General features: G+C 39.9%; 1 protein-coding gene across 2 annotated transcripts in view; it reads left to right on the top strand.

The window, feature by feature from the left end:
• Positions 1–21000, top strand: part of LOC124279650 — an 83972-nt gene extending 62972 nt beyond the window's left edge. For both annotated transcript variants that reach the window (XM_046715486.1, XM_046715487.1), the window contains exons 11-14: positions 1637–1816; positions 2406–3813; positions 6429–6463; positions 20778–21000. In XM_046715486.1, the coding sequence (XP_046571442.1) occupies positions 1637–1816; positions 2406–3813; positions 6429–6463; positions 20778–20868 (1714 nt within the window). In that variant the 3' untranslated portion in view covers positions 20869–21000. The remainder of the gene's footprint in view (positions 1–1636; positions 1817–2405; positions 3814–6428; positions 6464–20777) is intronic.
• Positions 21001–21613: the final 613 nt, after the last annotated feature.

Below are 21613 nucleotides of genomic sequence, written 5' to 3'. Positions count from 1 at the left end.
TGATGATAGTTGATGAAACGAGCGGTATGATGATGATGACGAGAAGATGATGATGAATGATGTAATAAAACAAAGAAAGCAGGTGCGGTATGGTTGATGATGACGAGAGATGATGATGATGATGATGATGAAAACAGGTGAAGGTATGGTGATGATATGATTGATGATGAAACAAATGATGATGATGTGCGGTATGGTTGATGATGATGATGATGATGAAGTAAAATAAGGAAAACAGGTGCGGTATGGTTGATGATGACGAGAGATGATGATGATGAAATAAAACATGGAAAGCAGGTGCGGTATGGTTGATGATGACGAGAGATGATGATGATGATGATTATGATGTAATAAAACAAAGAAACGTGTGCGGTATGGTTGATGATGACGAAAGATGATGATGATGATGATGATGATGATGATGATGATGATGATGATGATGATGATGATGATGATGATGATGAAAGAAATAAAACAAGGAAAACAGGTGCGGTATGGTTGATGATGACGGAAGATGATGATGAATATGATGATGAATTAAAACAAGGAAAGCAGGCGCAGTATGGTGGATGATGACGAAAGACAATGATGATGATGATGTTGATGATAAAATGTAGCTAACTACTAACTAATGAAATAAAACAAGGAAAACTTGTGCGGTATAGTTGATGATGACGAAAGATGATGGTGATGATGATGATGATGATGATGATGATGATGATGATGATGAAATAAAACAAGGAAAACAGGTGCGGTATGGTTGATGGTGACGAAAGATGATGATGATGATGATGATGATGATGATGATGATGATGATGATGATGATGATGATGATGAAATAAAACAAGGAAAACAGGTGCGGTATGGTTGATGGTGACGAAAGATGATGATGATGATGATGATGATGATGATGATGATGATGATGATGATGATGATGATGAAATAAAACAAGGAAAGCAGGTGCGGTATGGTTGACGATGACGAAAGACAATGATGATGATGATGATGAGATTTACTTCAACAAAACAGATTAGAAAGTAAGGAAACATATAACATCCGGTACGGAAACAGTTGAAGTATAACAAGGATAAAAAGATGAGATATAGTAAGGACATTTAGTTTATAATGGTACGGATCCCAGACCCTGTCTAGTAGCTGATGCCAAGGAACATTAGCGCGGGGATATATAAACTGTAACTAATAGCAAATCGTTGATGCTTTTCCACGATAACCGCATCCTGGCACAAGTAAGAGGCGTAATTGCTATTACGGCCACAAGGATCTCAAAGGTTATCTAACATAACTGAAAAAGATTTAAATCCAAATCACTGACTTGAAAAATTTGACAAGAGCTAAGCAATTCAATTCATTTTTTAATTGTTTGAATCCAGGCCCGTGACTCCATGTTGTTGGAATGTGGCTCCATATACACGTCTTTGATGTGACCGATTCCCTAAATGGGTTCAATGTGTGAAGCCAATTTCTGGTGATAATGCTGGGATATTGCTAAAAGCAGCGTAAACGTAAACTCACTCACTCACTTTGATGTGACAGATGTACAAATGTGGGATTGACACTTTCGTTCAAGAACGTAATGTACTAAATAGTGTTTAATGCAGCGTGTTATCTCTTGCAGGACCTGTGTGGAGAAGTTGAGACAGCTGCGATGTTTGTTGTCATCAATGATGGAAAGTGGGTCTGATAGATTTGGCATGAGTCGGGGAATCGACGACATTGCACATGTCCTTCAGTCAAGGGACATTACTCCGTCACATAAAGGATTGATTGATATTGAGCAGGCACGAGAATCAACCAGGTATTTGAATACCACTTTGTAGGTTTTTTTTAAACTATTACACAGGAGACCAGGCTTGGATTGAAGCACAATATTGTTTGATGCCCCCGGTATTTGTTTTGATTGTTGTTTTACGCCGCTTTCAAACAAAATCATGCTACATCACGAGTTTGAAACAGTCAAACCAGTGGTTGATATTATGACTAACGTCGATCTGAAGCCATAAGTGTATAATGTCACAGTCAGTAAAGTAATCGAGCTTAACAAGCATTTAAGTAATTTCATTTAATTTATTTGTCTCTTGTAAATTAAAAACGAATTATTTCTGTAATCACAAATATATAACACCCCAATGCACAGCAATTTTTCTAACCTTGTTCCCACGTGGTTTAAAGCCTTGGGGAGATCAAAGATGTTTTTAATCAGAAATATATTATTAATGGATAGTAATTCTCTAACCCATTAGTACTGGAGTTATGTCTGAGATGAAATGCTTTTCAAATGTAGAGAACAGATACGTAGACATGGAAGAATAAAGACAGTACCAACAAAGAATCGGACGCAATAATTTGTATCAATGTCTTTTGTAAAAAACCCATTTGTTTAACAGGTCTCTATTGAAAGGCGTTCACGAGTCCTGGAACACTCGAGACTTTGACATGACACGAGAAGTGAAGAAAGCCCTTAGTCGCTCAACATCAAACCAAAACGCCAAGCCCTCAGTCAAAACACAGCGGCGTTTGAGGGATGGGGAACAAGTTCAAGTAAGCTCTACTTGTCAAGACGGCGATGTTGTTGCCGCGGCCGGTGACGCACGTAGCAGGCATCCGGGGCGGAAGGGAACAACTTCTAGAACAGTCATTACCGCAGGCGGTTTGTCACAGGATGCGACCAAACACACGAGCAATGCCAGACTTGGGCAACGGCCAAAATCGATACCATCTGAGGGCCACGCGAGTATACCACGACACCAAACACCGTCCCACGATTATATATCTCTTGACAGAGATACAAGATCAATAGATGATTTGAAGGAACTACCATCAGAAGCTGCAAGACAGACGCAAGGTCATAAGCATCTTCGTCCTAAACTTTCACATGACTATGCTGTTATCGATAAACATTCGATCGAAAGACAAAATTCTGCTATCGCTGAATTTAATGAAAACGAAAAAAATGTGAGTTCCACAATCAGGGAGGGGACCCCAGGGGGAAAGAAGATCCCCCTGAGTGCTCAGAAATCCCCGGATTACGCGACAATCAGTTCCGATATTGGCGAAAAGACTGAGACTGAAAACAGAGATTATGGAAATAATGCTGATTTTTCAGATGGGGATACGATGTCAACAATATCTTCCCATAATTCCTCACTTCAGTCGGCAGTAGCGCACCTGTCACGTGATTACCTCTCGGAGACAGGGGAGAGTTTCCGTTCAGTATCATGTGTGATAAATGCACGTCGTGGAAACACAGACATCGGTCAGTTTGACGTGTCGGACTTTTCCGCAGACAATTCTTCAGATTTGTTGTCTGTATCATGTCCTACTCAAAACAGTCAGAGTCAGATGTCATATTGCAGTGAAGATGACGATGAGAACGTTTGCTATAACTACGTCAGACTTAACCTTGAAAACGAGGATCTCCCTGATGAAGTGCTACGCAACCACCGTCTCTTCCGCCATCTTGAAGCTGTTCAACGTTTGAACACAGAAAACAGTGACGTCATCGAAACCGTGGTCACAGCGTCTGGCGAAAGAATAAGCTCGGATTCTTCTGATGACAGCTCGAGTAGATTTATCAACGTTAGAGAGGAGGAAAGTGATAAATCGGTGCAAAAACATGCACTTAACGACAAGAAACAGCGGAGAGTCAAACTTTTCAATCTTTGTGAATTAGTTTCCAAACGAGAGTTAACCCAGTCGGACTTTCTCGAGTGCTACGATCGATCAGCTGACGTCATTCATACACAGCGTTGCCATGACAACCTTGATCTGCCGTGGGATCAACTGCAGTTTTCTGTAAGCTTTTTCCCATCTTCTGCATAATCATATTTCGAAAGCTTCCAACTTGCGGATTTTCTTGGAAACTCGATACACACACCGTCTGAGTAACTTCAGCCATGTTTCGCTACAACTCAGCATGTTAAGTCGTCTATTATTCCCCAGATTTACTAAATGTATGCAAAAGCACCGCCAACGCAAAATTCTCCAATTCCCTGCCAACGGAAACCACTCTGTTTAAAAAGAAACAGCTTTTTGTCCAGCAATATCTGGTGACCTTTTTAGAACCGTTATTTAAGCCCTGCAAGTTACTAGAATATCAGCAATGCGTTAGTGTTTAAGATTGCACCGGTGTGGCGGTCTGTAAGTGAAGTGAAATTATATAACTTGCATTGTGTACGCAGTAAGGCATTGTGTTTCTGTAATGTACCAAATAGAATTCTTGATCGAACAATATCACTTGTACAAAACCACTAAGGATTGAACAATATCAATTTGTGATATTATATACCATCATTTCATGATTATATATATCTATATACTACACGAATATACAATACAGTTCTTTATTTGACAGAAGCGGTAGCCTAGTCGTTAAAGCGTTCGCCCGTACGTTGAAGGCCTGGGTTCGAATTCCCATGTTTGCACATTGTGTTAATCCCATTTATGGTGTCCTCAGCCGTGATATTGCTGAAATATTGTTAAAAGCGTTACAAGACCCAACACACTCACTCATGGTTCAGCTATATCAGTTTTGATGATAAAACGTCAGTTTATGATCATACAATACCACTTAATGCTTATACAATATGATTCAATGATGATACAACGTCATTTCATGATTCATACTATACCACTTATTGCTTATACAAAATGATTCAATGATGATACAACGTCATTTCATGATTCATACTATACCACTTATTGCTTATACAATATGATTCAATGATGATAAAACGTCATTTCATGATTCATACAATACCACTTATTGCTTATACAATATGATTCAATGATGTTACAACGTCATTTCATGATTCATACAATACCACTTATTGCTTATACAATATGATTCAATGATGATAAAACGTCATTTCATGATCATACAATACCACTTATTGCTTATACAATATGATTCAATGATGATACAACGTCAGTTCATGATTCATACAATACCATTGACAGGTCGTTATTAACGATATCAATTTTAATCAATACCGCAACACTATTTCAAGAGCTACGTTGCTGTTTTGAAATAGCTTCTCATTACTGAATTCGCTGGCATCAAAGATAAAACGTATCCAGCAATAATTCATGATTATCTGATTATTACACTCTGCTGTCGTCATAGCGAGAGTTATTGTAATGATTTTTCATTCTTGTAAAAAGCCAAATCCTTTGATTTATGGCTGTAATGATGATCAAATATTGACTGGCTCGTTGTGGGACGATTCCTGTCTGTTAGTTCATCACTTCGGAAGGCCTATTTAGGACCATTGAGGGCTTTGGGGAGTTTGGAGTCATTAGCTCGATAAAATATTCAGAAATGACAGTATTGTGTCCAGACTTGTTCATCCTGATGTTTCACGCCAGTGTTGGCATTAGAGCAGATTAACACCTGCAATGTATTGTTGCTTTCATTCTTCAAATACAATGGACTCTAACAATGGAATGAGAGTGAGTGAGTGAGTGAGTTTAGTTTAACGCCACACTCAGCAATATTCCAGCTATATGGCGGCGGTCTGTAAATAATCGAGTCTGGACCAGACAATCCAGTGATCAACAGCATGAGCATCGATCTACGAAATTCGGATACGATAACATGTGTCAACCAAGTCAGCGAGCCTGGGCCCTTATTCTCGAAACGTTCGTAGCCCAAAGAATTCTTAATTTTTATCGTAGTCAATGTGTTAAGAATGGGCTTAAGAAGTTCGTAGGGCTACGAACGTTTCGAGAATAGCTAGCCTGGTTGACTAGGCGACTAACGGGATCGGGTGGTCAGGCTCGCTGACTTGGTTGACACATGTTATCGGTTCCCAATTCTGTAGATCGATGCTCATGTTGTTGATCACTGGATTGTCTGGTCCAGACTCGATTATTTACAACCCGCCGCCATATAGCTGGAATATTGCTGAGTGCGGCGTAGAACCCACTCCCATTCGGGACACGCACCGCCCGGAAAGACGACACAAATACACCGCAGCTCTATAGTTTGTAGAAAGGAATTGGTCATCCGAAAATTGGTAATACCAATGATTTTATGGCAAACGTTACTGTTTAGATTAGCGAGGGTTTGCTGTATCCATGCGATGGTTTGCTGTATCCATGCGATGCTTTGGTCAACCATGTACTCTGCAAAGCACGACACACTCGAAATCCTTCCTCACGATTTGTTCAGTAAGATGAAAATGGAAGATGGAATATGGAACTTTGAGAAACAGAAAGGGTCACTATCTTACGTTTGGTACTCTTGTCTCGAACAGTGGATAGGTGGACATATTCCTTATTCGATTTCGAGTTAACTGTGCTTCGCTTTTTTGGGGCCATTGCTAAAAAAATGTTTTCATATTCAGCGCATATTCACTTCCGCATCTATCCATAATTTATCATTATACTTCCTCTTTCCCTCTTTACAGGATGTGGAAGACGAACCTGCTGAGGACAGACCATGGTAAGTCGCCTCTGTAGACGCTGTAGGCAGTATTTTCTAATCGATGTTCGTTAATGAAATCTGTTTTGCCAAGAAAATGATGATCAACCGGAATTATCTTCAAAGTTAATCTTCAAACGAAGAGAAGAAGATCTGACGTGCGATGTCATATTATTGCTAGGGCCTTAATAATTGGCAGCGTTATAATTTGGAAATACAGAATAATTAGAGTAGTTTAGTTACTCGTGATAAAGGGCGGTACATTACTAGATGGTAAACAAATTATGTTAGCAATATGTGGCGAAAAGAGGCAAATGTGGATGTAAAGTGGTTATGTGTGATGCATTGGTTATGTGTGATGCATTGGTTATGTGTGATCTCTTTGTTATGTGCGATGCATTGGTTATGTGTGATCTCTTGGTTATGTGTGATCTCTTTGTTATGTGTGATCTCTTGGTTATGTGTGATGCATTGGTTATGTGTGATCTCTTTGTTATGTGTGATCTCTTGGTTATGTGTGATGCATTGGTTATGTGTGATCTCTTTGTTATGTGTGATCTCTTGGTTATGTGTGATCTCTTGGTTATGTGTGATCTCTTTGTTATGTGTGATCTCTTTGGTTATGTGTGATCTCTTGGTTATGTGTGATCTCTTTGTTATGTGTGATCTCTTTGTTATGTGTGATGCATCTCTTGGTTATGTGTGATCTCTTGGTTATGTGTGATCTCATTGTGTGTGATGCATTGCATGCATTGGTTATGTGTGATCTCATTGTTATGTGATGCATTGGTTATGTGTGATCTCTTTGTTATGTGTGATGCATTGGTTATGTGTGATCTCATTGTTATGTGTGATGCATTGGTTATGTGTGATGCATTGGTTATGTGTGATCTCTTTGTTATGTGTGATGCATTGGTTATGTGTGATCTCTTTGTTATGTGTGATCTCTTTGTTATGTGTGATGCATTATTTTATGTGTGATCTCTTTGTTATGTGTGATGCATTGGTTATGTGTGATCTCTTTGTTATGTGTGATGTTTGATGTGTGATGCATTGGTTATGTGTGATCTCTTTGTTATGTGTGATCTCTTTGTTATGTGTGATGCATTGGTTATGTGTGATCTCTTTGTTATGTGTGATGCATTGGTTATGTGTGATCTCTTTGTTATGTGTGATCTCTTTGTTATGTGTGATGCATTGGTTATGTGTGATCTCTTTGTTATGTGTGATGCGTTGGTTATGTGTGATCTCTTTGTTATGTGTGATCTCTTTGTTATGTGTGATGCATTGGTTATGTGTGATCTCTTTGTTATGTGTGATCTCTTGGTTATGTGTGATGCGTTGGTTGTGTGTGATCTCTTTGTTATGTGTGATCTCTTGGTTATGTGTGATGCGTTGGTTATGTGTGATATCTTTGTTATGTGTGATCTCTTTGTTATGTGTGATGCGTTGGTTATGTGTGATCTCTTTGTTATGTGTGATCTCTTTGTTATGTGTGATGCCTTGGTTATGTGTGATCTCTTTGTTATGTGTGATCTCTTTGTTATGTGTGATCTCTTTGTTATGTGTGATGCATTGGTTATGTGTGATCTCTTTGTTATGTGTGATGCATTGGTTATGTGTGATCTCTTTGTTATGTGTGATCTTTGTTATGTGTGATGCATTGGTTATGTGTGATGCATTGGTTATGTGTGATGCATCTTTGTTATGTGTGATGCATTGGTTATGTGTGATGCATTGGTTATGTGTGATGCGTTGGTTATGTGTGATGCATTGGTTATGTGTGATCTCTTTGTTATGTGTGATGCATTGGTTATGTGTGATGCATTGGTTATGTGTGATGCATTGGTTACATGTGATGCGTTGGTTATGTGTGATGCATTGGTTATGTGATGCATTGGTTATGTGTGATCTTTGTTATGTGTGATGCATGTTATGATGCGTTGGTGTGATGCATTGGTTACATGTGATGCATTGGTTATGTGTGATGCATTGTTATGTTATGTGTGATGTGATGCATTGGTTATGTGTGATCTCTTTGTTATGTGTGATGCATTGGTTATGTGTGATGCATTGGTTATGTGTGATCTCTTTGTTATGTGTGATGCATTGGTTATGTGTGATGCATTGGTTATGTGTGATGCATTGGTTATGTGTGATGCATTGGTTATGTGTGATCTCTTTGTTATGTGTGATGCATTGGTTATGTGTGATGCATTGGTTATGTGTGATGCTTTGTTATGTGTGATGCATTGGTTATGTGTGATGCATTGGTTATGTGTGATGCGTTGGTTATGTGTGATCTCATTGGTTATGTGTGATGCATTGGTTATGTGTGATCTCTTTGTTATGTGTGATCTCTTTGTTATGTGTGATGCATTGGTTATGTGTGATCTCTTTGTTATGTGTGATGCATTGGTTATGTGTGATGCATTGGTTACATGTGATGCGTTGGTTACATGTGATGCATTGGTTATGTGTGATGCATTGGTTATGTGTGATCTCTTTGTTATGTGTGATGCATTGGTTATGTGTGATGCGTTGGTTACATGTGATGCATTGGTTATGTGTGATGCATTGGTTATGTGTGATCTCTTTGTTATGTGTGATGCATTGGTTATGTGTGATGCATTGGTTACATGTGATGCGTTGGTTACATGTGATGCATTGGTTATGTGTGATGCATTGGTTATGTGTGATCTCTTTGTTATGTGTGATGCATTGGTTATGTGTGATGCATTGGTTATGTGTGATGCATTGGTTATGTGTGATGCATTGGTTATGTGTGATGCATTGGTTATGTGTGATCTCTTTGTTATGTGTGATGCATTGGTTATGTGTGATGCATTGGTTACATGTGATGCGTTGGTTACATGTGATGCATTGGTTATGTGTGATGCATTGGTTATGTGTGATGCATTGGTTATGTGTGATGCATTGGTTATGTGTGATGCATTGGTTACATGTGATGCGTTGGTTACATGTGATGCATTGGTTATGTGTGATGCATTGGTTATGTGTGATCTCTTTGTTATGTGTGATGCATTGGTTATGTGTGATGCATTGGTTACATGTGATGCGTTGGTTACATGTGATGCATTGGTTATGTGTGATGCATTGGTTATGTGTGACGCGTTGGTTATTTGTGATGCATTGGTTATGTGTGATGCGTTGGTTATGTGTGGTGCAGTGGTTACGGGTGATGCATTGGCTATGGGTGATGCATTAGTTATATGTGATGCATTAGTTATATGTGATCTCTTTGTTATGTGTGATGCATTGGCTATGTGTGATGCATTGGTTACATGTGATGCATTGGTTATGTGTGATGCTTTGTTTACATTTGATGCATTGGTTATATGTGATGCATTGGTTATATGTGATGCATTAGTTATGTGTGATGCATTGGTTATGTGTGATGCATTGGTTATTGGTTATATGTGATGCATTGGTTATTGATAAAATGTGATGCATTAGTTATGTGTGATGCATTGGTCATGTGTGATGCATTGGTTATGTGTGATCTCTTTGTTATATGTGATGCATTGGTTATGTGTGATCTGTTTATTATGTGTGATGCATTAGTTATGTGTGATGCATTGGTTATGTGTGATGCATTGGTTATGTGTGATGCATTGGTTATGTGTGAAGCGTTTGTTAGATGATGCATCAGTCTAGCTCCACTACCAGTAGGATGCAATTATTTCTTTGTTTGTTTGTACTTGGCGACAGCTGTATCGCGGCAGCCTGTTTGCCATAAAGTCTGTTGAAGTAAAGCAAGTGGTTGATATCATGAACAACTCATCCCGTCTGGTATGATGACAACCAATCCGCCATCGCACCGCGTCTAATTACCTTAGCGATCTCATTAATCTTAAACCGCTATTCCGGGACGGTGGTCTAGGGTAGCCTGGTCGTTAAGCGTTCGCTTGTCTCACCTGAGACCCGTGTTACAACGTGCGAAGCCCAAGATATTGCTGGAATATTCCTAAGAGCGGCGTTAACCCATCCTCACTCACACGCTAAACCACCTGTCCTGAAAAGGTATGCACCTATCTGATGCTAACTAGCTAGAAACAAACAAGAAACAATATTCAGTGAGGATGTATTTGAGTGAGTGAGTGAGTTTAGTTTTACTCCGCACTCAGCAATATTCCAGCTGTATGGTGGCGGTCTGTAAATAATCGAGTCTGGACCATACAATCCAGTGATCAACAACATGAGTATCGTTCTGCCCAATTGGAATACGATGACATGTGTCAACCACGTCAGCGAGCTTGACCACCCGATCCCGGGGTGTATTTGAGTTGTAGATTTAGTTTTGGGGATGAAATCTGCAATGTTTGGGCACATGTTTCAGGCATTAATATTTGATGTAGTTTTAAATTGTTTGGTCAAATCCAATTTCGTTCTTTGCCAGGAAATATATGTCTCTTTTGACAAGGTAAAGACCGGGTTTATTTCAAAATGGGTCCCCCCTGTGATCCCACATGACGTGTATTGGTAGTTCTTATGTGGCTCAGTCTTGTTCCGGAGAGCGGAAGGTCGCGGGTTCGATCCCCGACCGCGTCATACCAAAAGACGTTAAAATATTGTACATGTTGGTCCCTGCCTGGCGCTCGGCATTAATGGATACAACAAGGACTGGTCGGCGCGGAGTCAGTATAATGTGTCTGAGTGGGGTATTCATGCTTCACTGTGGCATGGTATCACAGTGAGCTAGCACTATAAAACCAGCTTAAGTCTGGGCTAGTACAAGCAGCCACACATACACCTACACACGCATGCACGTCGTCATATGAGCGAAATATTCTCGAGCACGACGTTAAACCCAATTTCACCTCACCTCACCTCAGTCTTGTTCATTGGTTAGTTTCTTTCTGTCTTCAGTATCAGACCCCGCATGGAGGAGGCCAAACGTTTTGTTCAGATAATAATGATAAATTCTGGCAAATATAATTTTATCTTCTTCTGGTGCCTTATAAATCAATTTCAGTGTTACATGAAAAATAGTGAATTTAGTATGTGTGGGCTTATATCACAAAGCTTTCCAATCTTCTCTTCAAAATATTTATACTTTACATAGATTAAATAGATTTTTCGATCATATCCATCCCACGGTTTGTACACTGTTCGCGATACTTGATGAAAATAGCTCCAGCACAACCCACCTTGTATCGAGGGTATTAACTGAGGAGGAAAACCCGACACTGGAGTGGGTAGAACATATTTAATCTTGTAAATATTAGACATGTCTGCCCACGTGCGTGAAATATCGGTTAATCTCATCAAAACAAAATACCGTCAAATCATTTACAACCTGATCATATTCTCAATCTGATCTGATGTCATAAACTGGCATTTAGTCCCAGAAATAATCTTATTCAAAAGTACATAAAAATATTGACAAAACAAGACCAAATGGAGCTCAGAACAATTCTTAATATCTGGTGGGGCGGTGGGGTAGCCTAGTGGTTAAGGCGTTCGCTCGTCACGCCGAAGACCCGGGCTCGATTCCCCACATGGGTACAATGTGTTAAGCCCATTTCTGGTGTCCCCCGCCGTGATATTACTGGAATATTGCTAAAGGTGGCGTAAAACCAAACTCACTCACTCACTTAATATCTGGTCTAGGTCTTATACAATTCAAATCATTATTGACTTGAAGGGGACTTATATTTAATTTGTCCTGTTGGGTCTTGGGTCGGTGGGCTAGCCTGGTGGTCAAAGCGTTCGCGTCTTGAGGACATAAGACTGATGCCACAACAGCTTATATTGCTGTTACGCCTTAATTGACATCAACTGTCAGTTCAAATGAGTGTACACTTGAAATTCGAATTCGACTTAATAATATCCAACGTTATGATAATGATAATAATAATATTGTTATTTATTTGTATAGCGCCTAATTCCAATGTAGTACTGCTCAGAAGCGCTGAATTATTACTCCGGATAACCCAAGCTGCCTGTGGGGCGGTAGAAAGTTAATAGTCACATGACTTATTCCACCGGATACCCATTTTCTGCTGGGTGAACAGAGGCAACTTTGAACAAACTCACTTATGAATACCTTTCTAGGGTAATAAACTGAAAGAGTACAAACGTCTACACACGACCAGGATACCCTCATCAAATACATTGTCTTAGAATAACCATTTCGTGTTTGTTTTGTATGTAGCCACCATCGGACATAGGGCCCTTCTTTCTTTAGCCCGGTAGTTACTGTAGCATAAACAGTATGTCTTCGTGATACTTGTTCTTCAGATATTGCTTTAGTGATAGGTGAGCCACAATGCCTACAGTCAATTTGGTTAACCGTATGAGATCAGTAGATTGTTAGCAGTTGATTCCAGAACCAACCAGAGACGTCCAAATTAATGTACTGATTATATCCTTGTGATATTTGTTGCTCAGATACTGCTTTAGTGATAGGTGACCCCAGTGCCCACAGTCAATTTGGTTAACAGTATGAGATCAGAAGATTGTTAGCAATTGATTCCAAAACCAGCCAAAGACATCCAAACTGATGTACTGATTATATCTTCATGATGCTTGTTGTTCAGATACTGCTTTAGTGACAGGTGAGCCCCAGTGCCCACAGTCCATTTGGTAAACCTTATGAGATCAGAAGATTGTTAGCAATTGATTCCAAAACCAACCAGAGACATCCAAATTGATGTACTGATTATATCCTTGTTGTACTGATTTGTTGTTCAGGTACCTTATGAGATCAGAAGATTGTTAATCATTCCAAAACAAGCCAAAGACATCAAATTGTACTGATTATATCTTCATGATGCTTGTTGGCAGATAGGTGAGCCCCAGTCGCCAGTCCAGGTGCAGAGTTGAAGATTGTAAGCAATTGACCCTTAGTGATCCAGAAACCTTTGTTCTTGGGTTCGAATCCCAAACTGATGTACTGATTATATCTTCATGATTTTGGGTAGCAGATCGGCAATATGAACGATTGACTGTAATCCTTGTGATTGGCGTTTCTGTTTATGAATACCCAAGTCAAATAGTCATGATATCAGGATGTTCTCGTACTGTAACAAGCGTACCCTACTCCATCAGTTTCATCCGTCCCAAATACGTGCAAAGGCATGTCAATTTTTCACCTAAACAAGTGATGATACAAGTCACAATAAGGTATTACTCAACACTTCAGTTTTGTCTGTGTCTGTGCTCTGTTCTGAAAGCAGGATTCCTTATGATGGAGGGGGTGGTGGGGTAGCCTAGTGGTTAAAGCGTTCACCTGTCACGCCGAAGACCCAGTTTTAATTCCCCACATGGGTGAAGCCCATTTCTGGTGTCCCCAGCCGTGATATTGCTGGAATATTGCTAAAAGCGGCGTAAAACTAAACTCACTCACTCATTCACTCACTCACTTATGATGAAGGTTTTCTCGAAGTTTTTTGTTCCACATAAAAGACGGTAAAACACACACAATATCATTAATGTCTGCTACGTACACATGCAATGGCGGTCTTAAGATCAAATTAGAAATTAACCTCCACCAGGTATATAAATATAAGTTATTATTCCCGTCTACTGCGCATCAACATTTCTCTTATCCTGACACACAAACTTTATGTAAACAACTTGTTATGAACAATCTATAAATACCATCATGAAAATCACCTATCTTCTTTCATGGATAAGTACACAGGTTTTAACATAGTTTTTGTCTTAATAGGTGGATAAAAGTGAACTTATAATTCAAATTTCACTCAGTACAAAAATGGGAATTTTTAACTCATAATACTTTTTCACAGGTAATTTGAGGTAAAACGCTTGAAAGCATGACGTTTCTGTTTCTGTCCTGCTCGTTAAGGTATAACGAAATAAGCCAAGGCCAGATATTGCGACATCAAGCCCGAGCCTACACAATTCAGTGGGCTAGAAATAGCCTGAGTGGGACGATAAGGAGGACGCTTGCTGTCAATACTAATGCGGCACTGTGTTGACGATTCCTTGAGTACTAATCAAGATGTCGATATTCTGTCTAAATATGGACTGAGTTTGTTGAAGGATGTAGCTATTGCAACTAGATATGTTGTCTGGGGTTGAAGTGATTGGAAAGTTTGGGCGTTTATTGCTCTGTAACTTTTTCCATGGCAACGTGTATTTGACTGCTGTGGCTATACCAGCTCAATTTGCTTTTGGCCGCTGTGTTCGTTCCGTGGCAATTGTAACCCACTACAGTAACTGTTTGGAGGCAATACGTATTTGGTATACTTCAAGGGTAAACGCCATTTCACTACGGTAACCCCCTCAGGGGTATTTGTCTGCTGTAACTGCATCAAGGCAATAGCTATTTGACTACTGTAACTACACCAAGGCAATAGCTATTTAGCTAATGTAACTGCACCAAGGCAACAGCTATTTGACTACTGTAACTACACCAAGGCAACAGCTATTTGACTACTGTAACTACACCAAGGCAATAGCTATTTGGCTACTGTAACTACACCAAGGCAATAGCTATTTGACTACTGTAACTACACCAAGGCAATAGCTATTTGACTACTGTAACTACACCAAGGCAACAGCTATTTGACTACTACTGTAAGGCAATAGCTATTTGACTACTGTAACTACACCAAGGCAACAGCTATTTGACTACTGTAACTACACAACAGCAAGGCAAAGGCAATAGCTATTTGACTACTGTAACTACACAACAGCTATTTGACTACTGCAATAGCTATTTAACTACACTAATGTAACTACAACTACAAAGGCAATAGCTATTTGACTACTGTAACTACACCAAGGCAATAGCTATTTGACTACTGTAACTACACCAAGGCAATAGCTATTTGACTAATGTAACTACACCAAGGCAACAGCTATTTGACTACTGTAACTACACCAAGGCAATAGCTACTGTAACTACACCAAGGCAATAGCTATTTGACTACTGTAACTACACCAAGGCAATAGCTATTTGACTAATGTAACTACACCAAGGCAACTAGCTACTGTTGGCAATAGCTACTGTAACTACACCAAGGCAATAGCTATTTGACTACTGTAACTACACCAAGGCAATAGCTATTTGACTACTGTAACTACACCAAGGCAACAGCTATTTGACTACTGTAACTACACCAAGGCAATAGCTATTTGACTACTGTAACTACACCAAGGCAATAGCTATTTGACTACTGTAACTACACCAAGGCAACAGCTATTTGACTACTGTAACTGCACCAAGGCAATAGCTATTTGACTACTGTAACTACACCAAGGCAATAGCTATTTGACTACTGTAACTACACCAAGGCAACAGCTATTTGACTACTGTAACTACACCAAGGCAATAGCTATTTGACTACTGTAACTACACTACTGTAACTACACCAAGGCAATAGCTATTTGACTACTGTAACTACACCAAGGCAATAGCTATTTGACTACTGTAACTACACCAAGGCAATAGCTATTTGACTACTGTAACTGCACCAAGGCAATAGCTATTTGACTAATGTAACTGCACCAAGGCAATAGCTATTTGACTACTGTAACTACACCAAGGCAACAGCTATTTGACTGCTGTGGGTTCATTTGCCTTCTCTGTTATACTCAGCATGTAAGATGTCCCAGTCCCTCGACCTTCACAGATAATGACGTACGAAAATGGATGCTTAATGTTTTCTGTTTTACATCTGTCGATGGTTTTGTAACGAGATCCTCTACTATAGTGATGCCATTATTTTCTTTCTGGAATAAAACAATAACTTTCGTTCCTCATTACCCTATTAGTAGAAGACTCCGTAACACTCGTAACATGTGCAGTCGATTAACATAACTCAGAATTGATGTGACCGATTACCTGAATTTAATCGTTTTCAATAGTATAGTGACATTTTGTTCAGCTCAAGATGAAAGAGGTCACCGTGAGGTTGTCTGATAAGGGAAAACGTTTCTGTTACATCTATAAACCTCATATGAATCAAAGGATATACTTATTTTAATGAATTAACGACCACAGAGATAATTGATACTTTATGAGAAACAAGGTTTGGTTTGGTTTGGTTATGCGTTAAGCAGCACTCAGCAATATTCCAGCTATATGGTTTGTAAATAATCGAGTCTGAACCAGACAATCCAGTGATCAACAGCATGAACATCGATGGACATAGTGCTGTGACTATGTGTCCCAGTCCACCCAGCTGTGAATGGGTACCTCGTTAGGATGAGAAAGCCACAATAACTCGGTGCGCCTAGTGGCAGCAAGAGTTGTATACTCCCCAGGAAGTTGAGATTGCTAAAACGATGTGCAGTTGATATTGACATCCAAATTAATGATCGAGGGAAAACATACCAGCGCCTTGAGCATGCACTAGTGCGTGGATATGTGCGCTGTATAAATATCCTATAATAAAAATAAATCTACGCAGTTGGGATACGATGACATGTGTGAACCAAGTCAGCCAGCCTGACTAGTGGTTAAAGCGTTCGCTCGTCACGTCGAAGACCCGGGTTCGATTCCCCTCATGGATACAATGTGTGAAACTGTTTTTTAGGTGTCCTGCCGGAATATTGCTAAAAGCGGAGTAAAACTAAACTCGCTCACTCACTGTAAAAGAAGGAACGGTGTATTTGATATCTTTTCACAACATATTTACTTCACGAATTGCATCATGTCTAGCGTACATGTATATATTTCTTTTTGGATGGAAACTGAAGACGTTTTTTTTATAACTACTGTGCACGTGCAGTAGTTATAATTATTAGTATCATTTCTCCTGTACTCTTGTTGCTGCCAATCAGTGTAATCTTAAAATCGATCAAACAACGCAGAAATTCAACTTCAAACCCAATTCTTCAGCTTTTTCTCCACTGCAGTTTCAAATCTCGAATAAAACTTTTATGTACAAAAAGAACAGTACATAATTTGAGTGTTTTATATACCATTCACCTTTGGTTTATGTAAGAAGAAAATAATAATTACAGCATCGTACGAGAGAACAGTCTCGATTCATGTTGACTGGGTCCCGTCCTATTGCGCAACTTAGTACAATAACCAGTCCAGAATTTTGAGACCAATTCATTTAACTGGATACATAATGATTAATCAGTACTATTTGATACATCTAAGCACTTGTATATTGCACCACTACGCTCCTTCTAATCCTTGCAAACACGTCGTGCAGCGTGCTCTGTCGTACAGCGATCTCTGACAAACGGAAACCTGGAAATCGTGGAAATCTTAAAACGAGGCTTTCCAGCTAGAAAAGTTTGGCGGTCTGGTACGGACTTGATATTATATGAATCACATTGTACGTTACAGAACTACACTGAATAAGTGCAAAAAAACACATAACCGGTGTAACCAGTGAATCATTGTGAATCATGTTACGACCTCATCAAACAAAGGCAGTCTGTGAATTCATGCTGCCTCAACCTCGCCATAAAATATAGAAATACGATGTTATTAAAGTTTAAAATTAAAATTTATTTGTAAATACCATTTTCTTATGAAACAAGAAATTGGAATTCGGTGTAACCATAGTTGTTTGTGATGTCTATTTTCACTTTCACACGAGAAAATTTGGATCGGCTGAAAAGTAGGTCATTGTTTGAATAGGTTAATGAGACTCATGTTTCGGTTTGCCTAGTAGTTAAAACGTTCGCTCGTCACGCCGAAGACCCGGGTTCGATTCCCGACATGGGTACAATGTGTGAAGTCCATTTCTTGTGTCCGTTGCTGGAATATTGCTAAAAGCGGCGTAAAACTAAACTCACTCACTCACATGCAGGTACGCTTTGTATAATGAAACCTACACACCGTTATATGTGGAAATGAAAGTCTTCAGATGTCCAGGCTTTGGGGTATTATTACAGACGGGATTATTCAGACAATTCAAAGGCTTGTGTGGGAGTATGTTGCACGTCAGTGCTAATACCAGCGTAGGAGCGTTGATCTGTCGACAACAGGTCTTCGGGGCTTGAAATACCAACACATCAAAACGTTCAACTATAAATATTCAGCCAGGCTGACATTTATAGGGTACTTCAATCTTTTTGAAAATGCAATTTTAGATGCATGGCTGCCGAATATAGACGTGTTGCGTATCACGGATTTAAGTGGAAAACTTAAATAATTCTGGCATTGAAGCCGTGGATGTAAAAGTGGAAAACGGAAGCCATTTATTTCAAAATTGCAGACTAACAGTCGTTTGACTGGCATGTTTATGAACAGTAGATAAATTTAGGTTTGTGTTATGCAACCACTTATATTGAAGTATGCGAAGTTTTATTTTAATGAGGTTATAAACATCGTTCCTAGAGTTGGATTATCCAAATATTTCTGAAAACTCTTCCTTTCTTACTGGGCGGTGGGAAGCTTAAAGGTTCAAGCGTTGGCTCGTCACGCCGAAGACCCGGGTTCGAATACCCACGTGGGTACAATATGTAAAGCCCATTTCTGGTATCCCCGGCGTGATATTGCTGGAATATTGCTAAAAGCGGCGTAAAACACAATCAATCGATCCATCTTATGGTGGTGGTTAGCCTAATGATTCAAGCGTCCACTCGTCACGCTGAAGACTCGGGTTCGATTCCCCACATGGGTACAATATGTGAAGCCCATTTCTGATGTTCCCCGGCGTGATGTTGCTGGAATTATAATGCTTAAAGCGGCATAAAACCATACTCACTCACTCCTATCGTACGATCGTTGAATTTTGCTGTGTTCACTATTGAACTCTCAATCTCAACAGCATTATCAATATTGGTCCATATATATAGCCTGATTGTAAATATTATCTCGCCGAATCTGCATTTGTTCGATTGTAGGGTTAGATGGTGTGAGAAGGGTTCTAACGTCGCTGTCAAGATCATTCGACTCGAAAAGCGACATACATGCACGTTTTTGTGAGACTATTTGTGTCTATCCTGGCACACGCTACGCGTTCGGCTTCGAATGAAATTTAGAGACTATCAATTCGGTCTAACATTCATCTAATTTCCAAACACAGTACGTTTATCTCCTAAATATGACGCATGCAGTGCACGGAGTCCAAAACCGTTCGATTAGCTGTTTTTGAGTTCACTATGTGCACATTTATTTTACCGACTTCCACTGCTTTATCTAAACTATTTTATACATTGCATCGTTTGCACACCCAACTTAAACACACTTAACCAGTTTTATAGTAGTTTAAAGCTTGTTAGAATATGTTTCACTGATTTTGAAAATCCAGTCGAGCGGCAGACGCCATTTTGTTTAAAGTCGGTAGCGAGCTTCAAAATATCTTCTTAAATAAACTGAAATGACATTTTGTACATTTAACATGGCGGTAAGATAAAGACATCGTACACTTCTCCCTCGGGTAATACGGTCTGATGTCCGCCTCTTTGTAGCAGTGTCATCCCTCGCCTACTGGCTCGGGTGACACTGCTACAAAGGCAGTACATCAGACCGTATTACCCTCGAGAGAAGCATACAACTTATGAAATATACATGGTGGGTTTAGAAGAGTCAGTTATATGTAATATGTTTCTCAACAATAAAGCACAATAACGTCATGACTTCAGTCGACCAATGAGCATGGATACAAAAAAATTCACTTATGCAAATATCTGAAACTTATTACCGATAACTGTTCTACCCTCATAGGTTATGTGATATATCATGAGTGAGTGAACTTTGTTTTACGCCAGTTTTAGAAATATTCCAGCAACGTCACGGCGGGGAAAACTAGAAACGGGCTTCACACATTGTGTCCATTCGGGGAATCGAACCCGGGCCTTCGGCGTGACGAGCGAAAGCTTTAACCACTAGGCTACCCCACCGCTCCGACATATAATGACATATACGCACTAAACTTCCAACTTGCGTTTTGGTTCTTACTACAGCAGGACCAATTGCACTTGTCTTTTAACAGTATCACATATTTGAATTGGGGCGGTGGGGTAGCCTAGTGGTTAAAGCGTTGGCTCGTCACGCCGAAGACCCAGGTTCGATTCCCCCACATGGGCACAATGTGTTAAGCCCATTTCTGGTGTCCCCCGCCGTGATATTGCTGGAATATTGCTAAAAGCGGCGTAAAACTAAACTCAGTCAGAGACATATTTGAATTGCTCCCGTCACTCCTGTAATATAATGGACTACGCCACACATGCATATTTATGAGGTCAAGGGTCAAGGTCAGCAGTAGTACTTTGAGTCAGTGACAAGAGTTTGCTTTCATCATTTATCCGAATGTTCAATTCAAGATGTAGTTAAATCCAAATGGCATCGCGCGATACGATAAAATTTCTCCTTATTTTTCGTTCTGGCTTGAATAATAAATTAATGAGTTCCTCAAATTGTCATTTTCAGGTACGAAGTCTCAGAAGATGAAGAAAGCCTTGCGCATGCGTGGTCGAGTGATAGTGAGGCTTCTACGCTGTGCGGCAGTTCGACTGACTGAACATGAAGCCCGGCTCCTTGATGTGAGCTTCGTCCAAAATATGAACAATAACTTGTTTAAGTGATATACCATGAGCAGCAAATAATACATGTGTGACTGAATGTATGTTCTGCAATAAAATATTTACGTCAATTGAAGTTATCATTCCAGTAGAGTGGTGGTTCTTTAAAGCGTTCGCTCGTAACGTCGAGAACCCCGGTTCGATTCCCCACATGGGTGCAATGTGTGAAGCCCATTACTGTAATATTGCCAAAACGGCGTAAAACTATACTCTCTCTCACTCACTCACTCACTCACTCACAGTCACTCACTCACTCACAGTCACTCACTCACTTGATCATTCACTCGCCCACACACCCACTCATAAATGGTCTGAGACCTGCGGGCTTTCCTTTGATGATGATGATGCTCCTTGTGTCGAGCTGAATCATGGACCTCCAGATCCTGACAAGTGCAAGGGACGTAAGCCCTACAAATGAGACACGCCATCTCAGATCAACTCCAACTGGTCTTCAGCAACTCATGCTTGTGAGAAGCGACTGACGTTATTGGATGGTCAGGTTCGCTGACTGGATTGTCTGGTCCAGACTCGATTACTTACAGACAGCCGCCATATAGCTGGAATATTGCTGAGTGTGGCGTAAAACTAAACTCACTCACTCACTGTTTCATGTGGTGAAACGCGACATCCAGTGAGATAACTGTTCTTATTTATGAATATCTCCAGAAAGATGACGTCCATGCC

This window comes from Haliotis rubra, unplaced genomic scaffold (genome assembly GCF_003918875.1).
Source record: "Haliotis rubra isolate DU_JTF1 unplaced genomic scaffold, ASM391887v1 Scf254, whole genome shotgun sequence".
NCBI lineage: Eukaryota > Metazoa > Mollusca > Gastropoda > Lepetellida > Haliotidae > Haliotis > Haliotis rubra.
The sequence above is the reverse complement of the archived record's forward strand: the minus strand, read 5'-3'. Positions and strand labels throughout refer to the sequence as shown.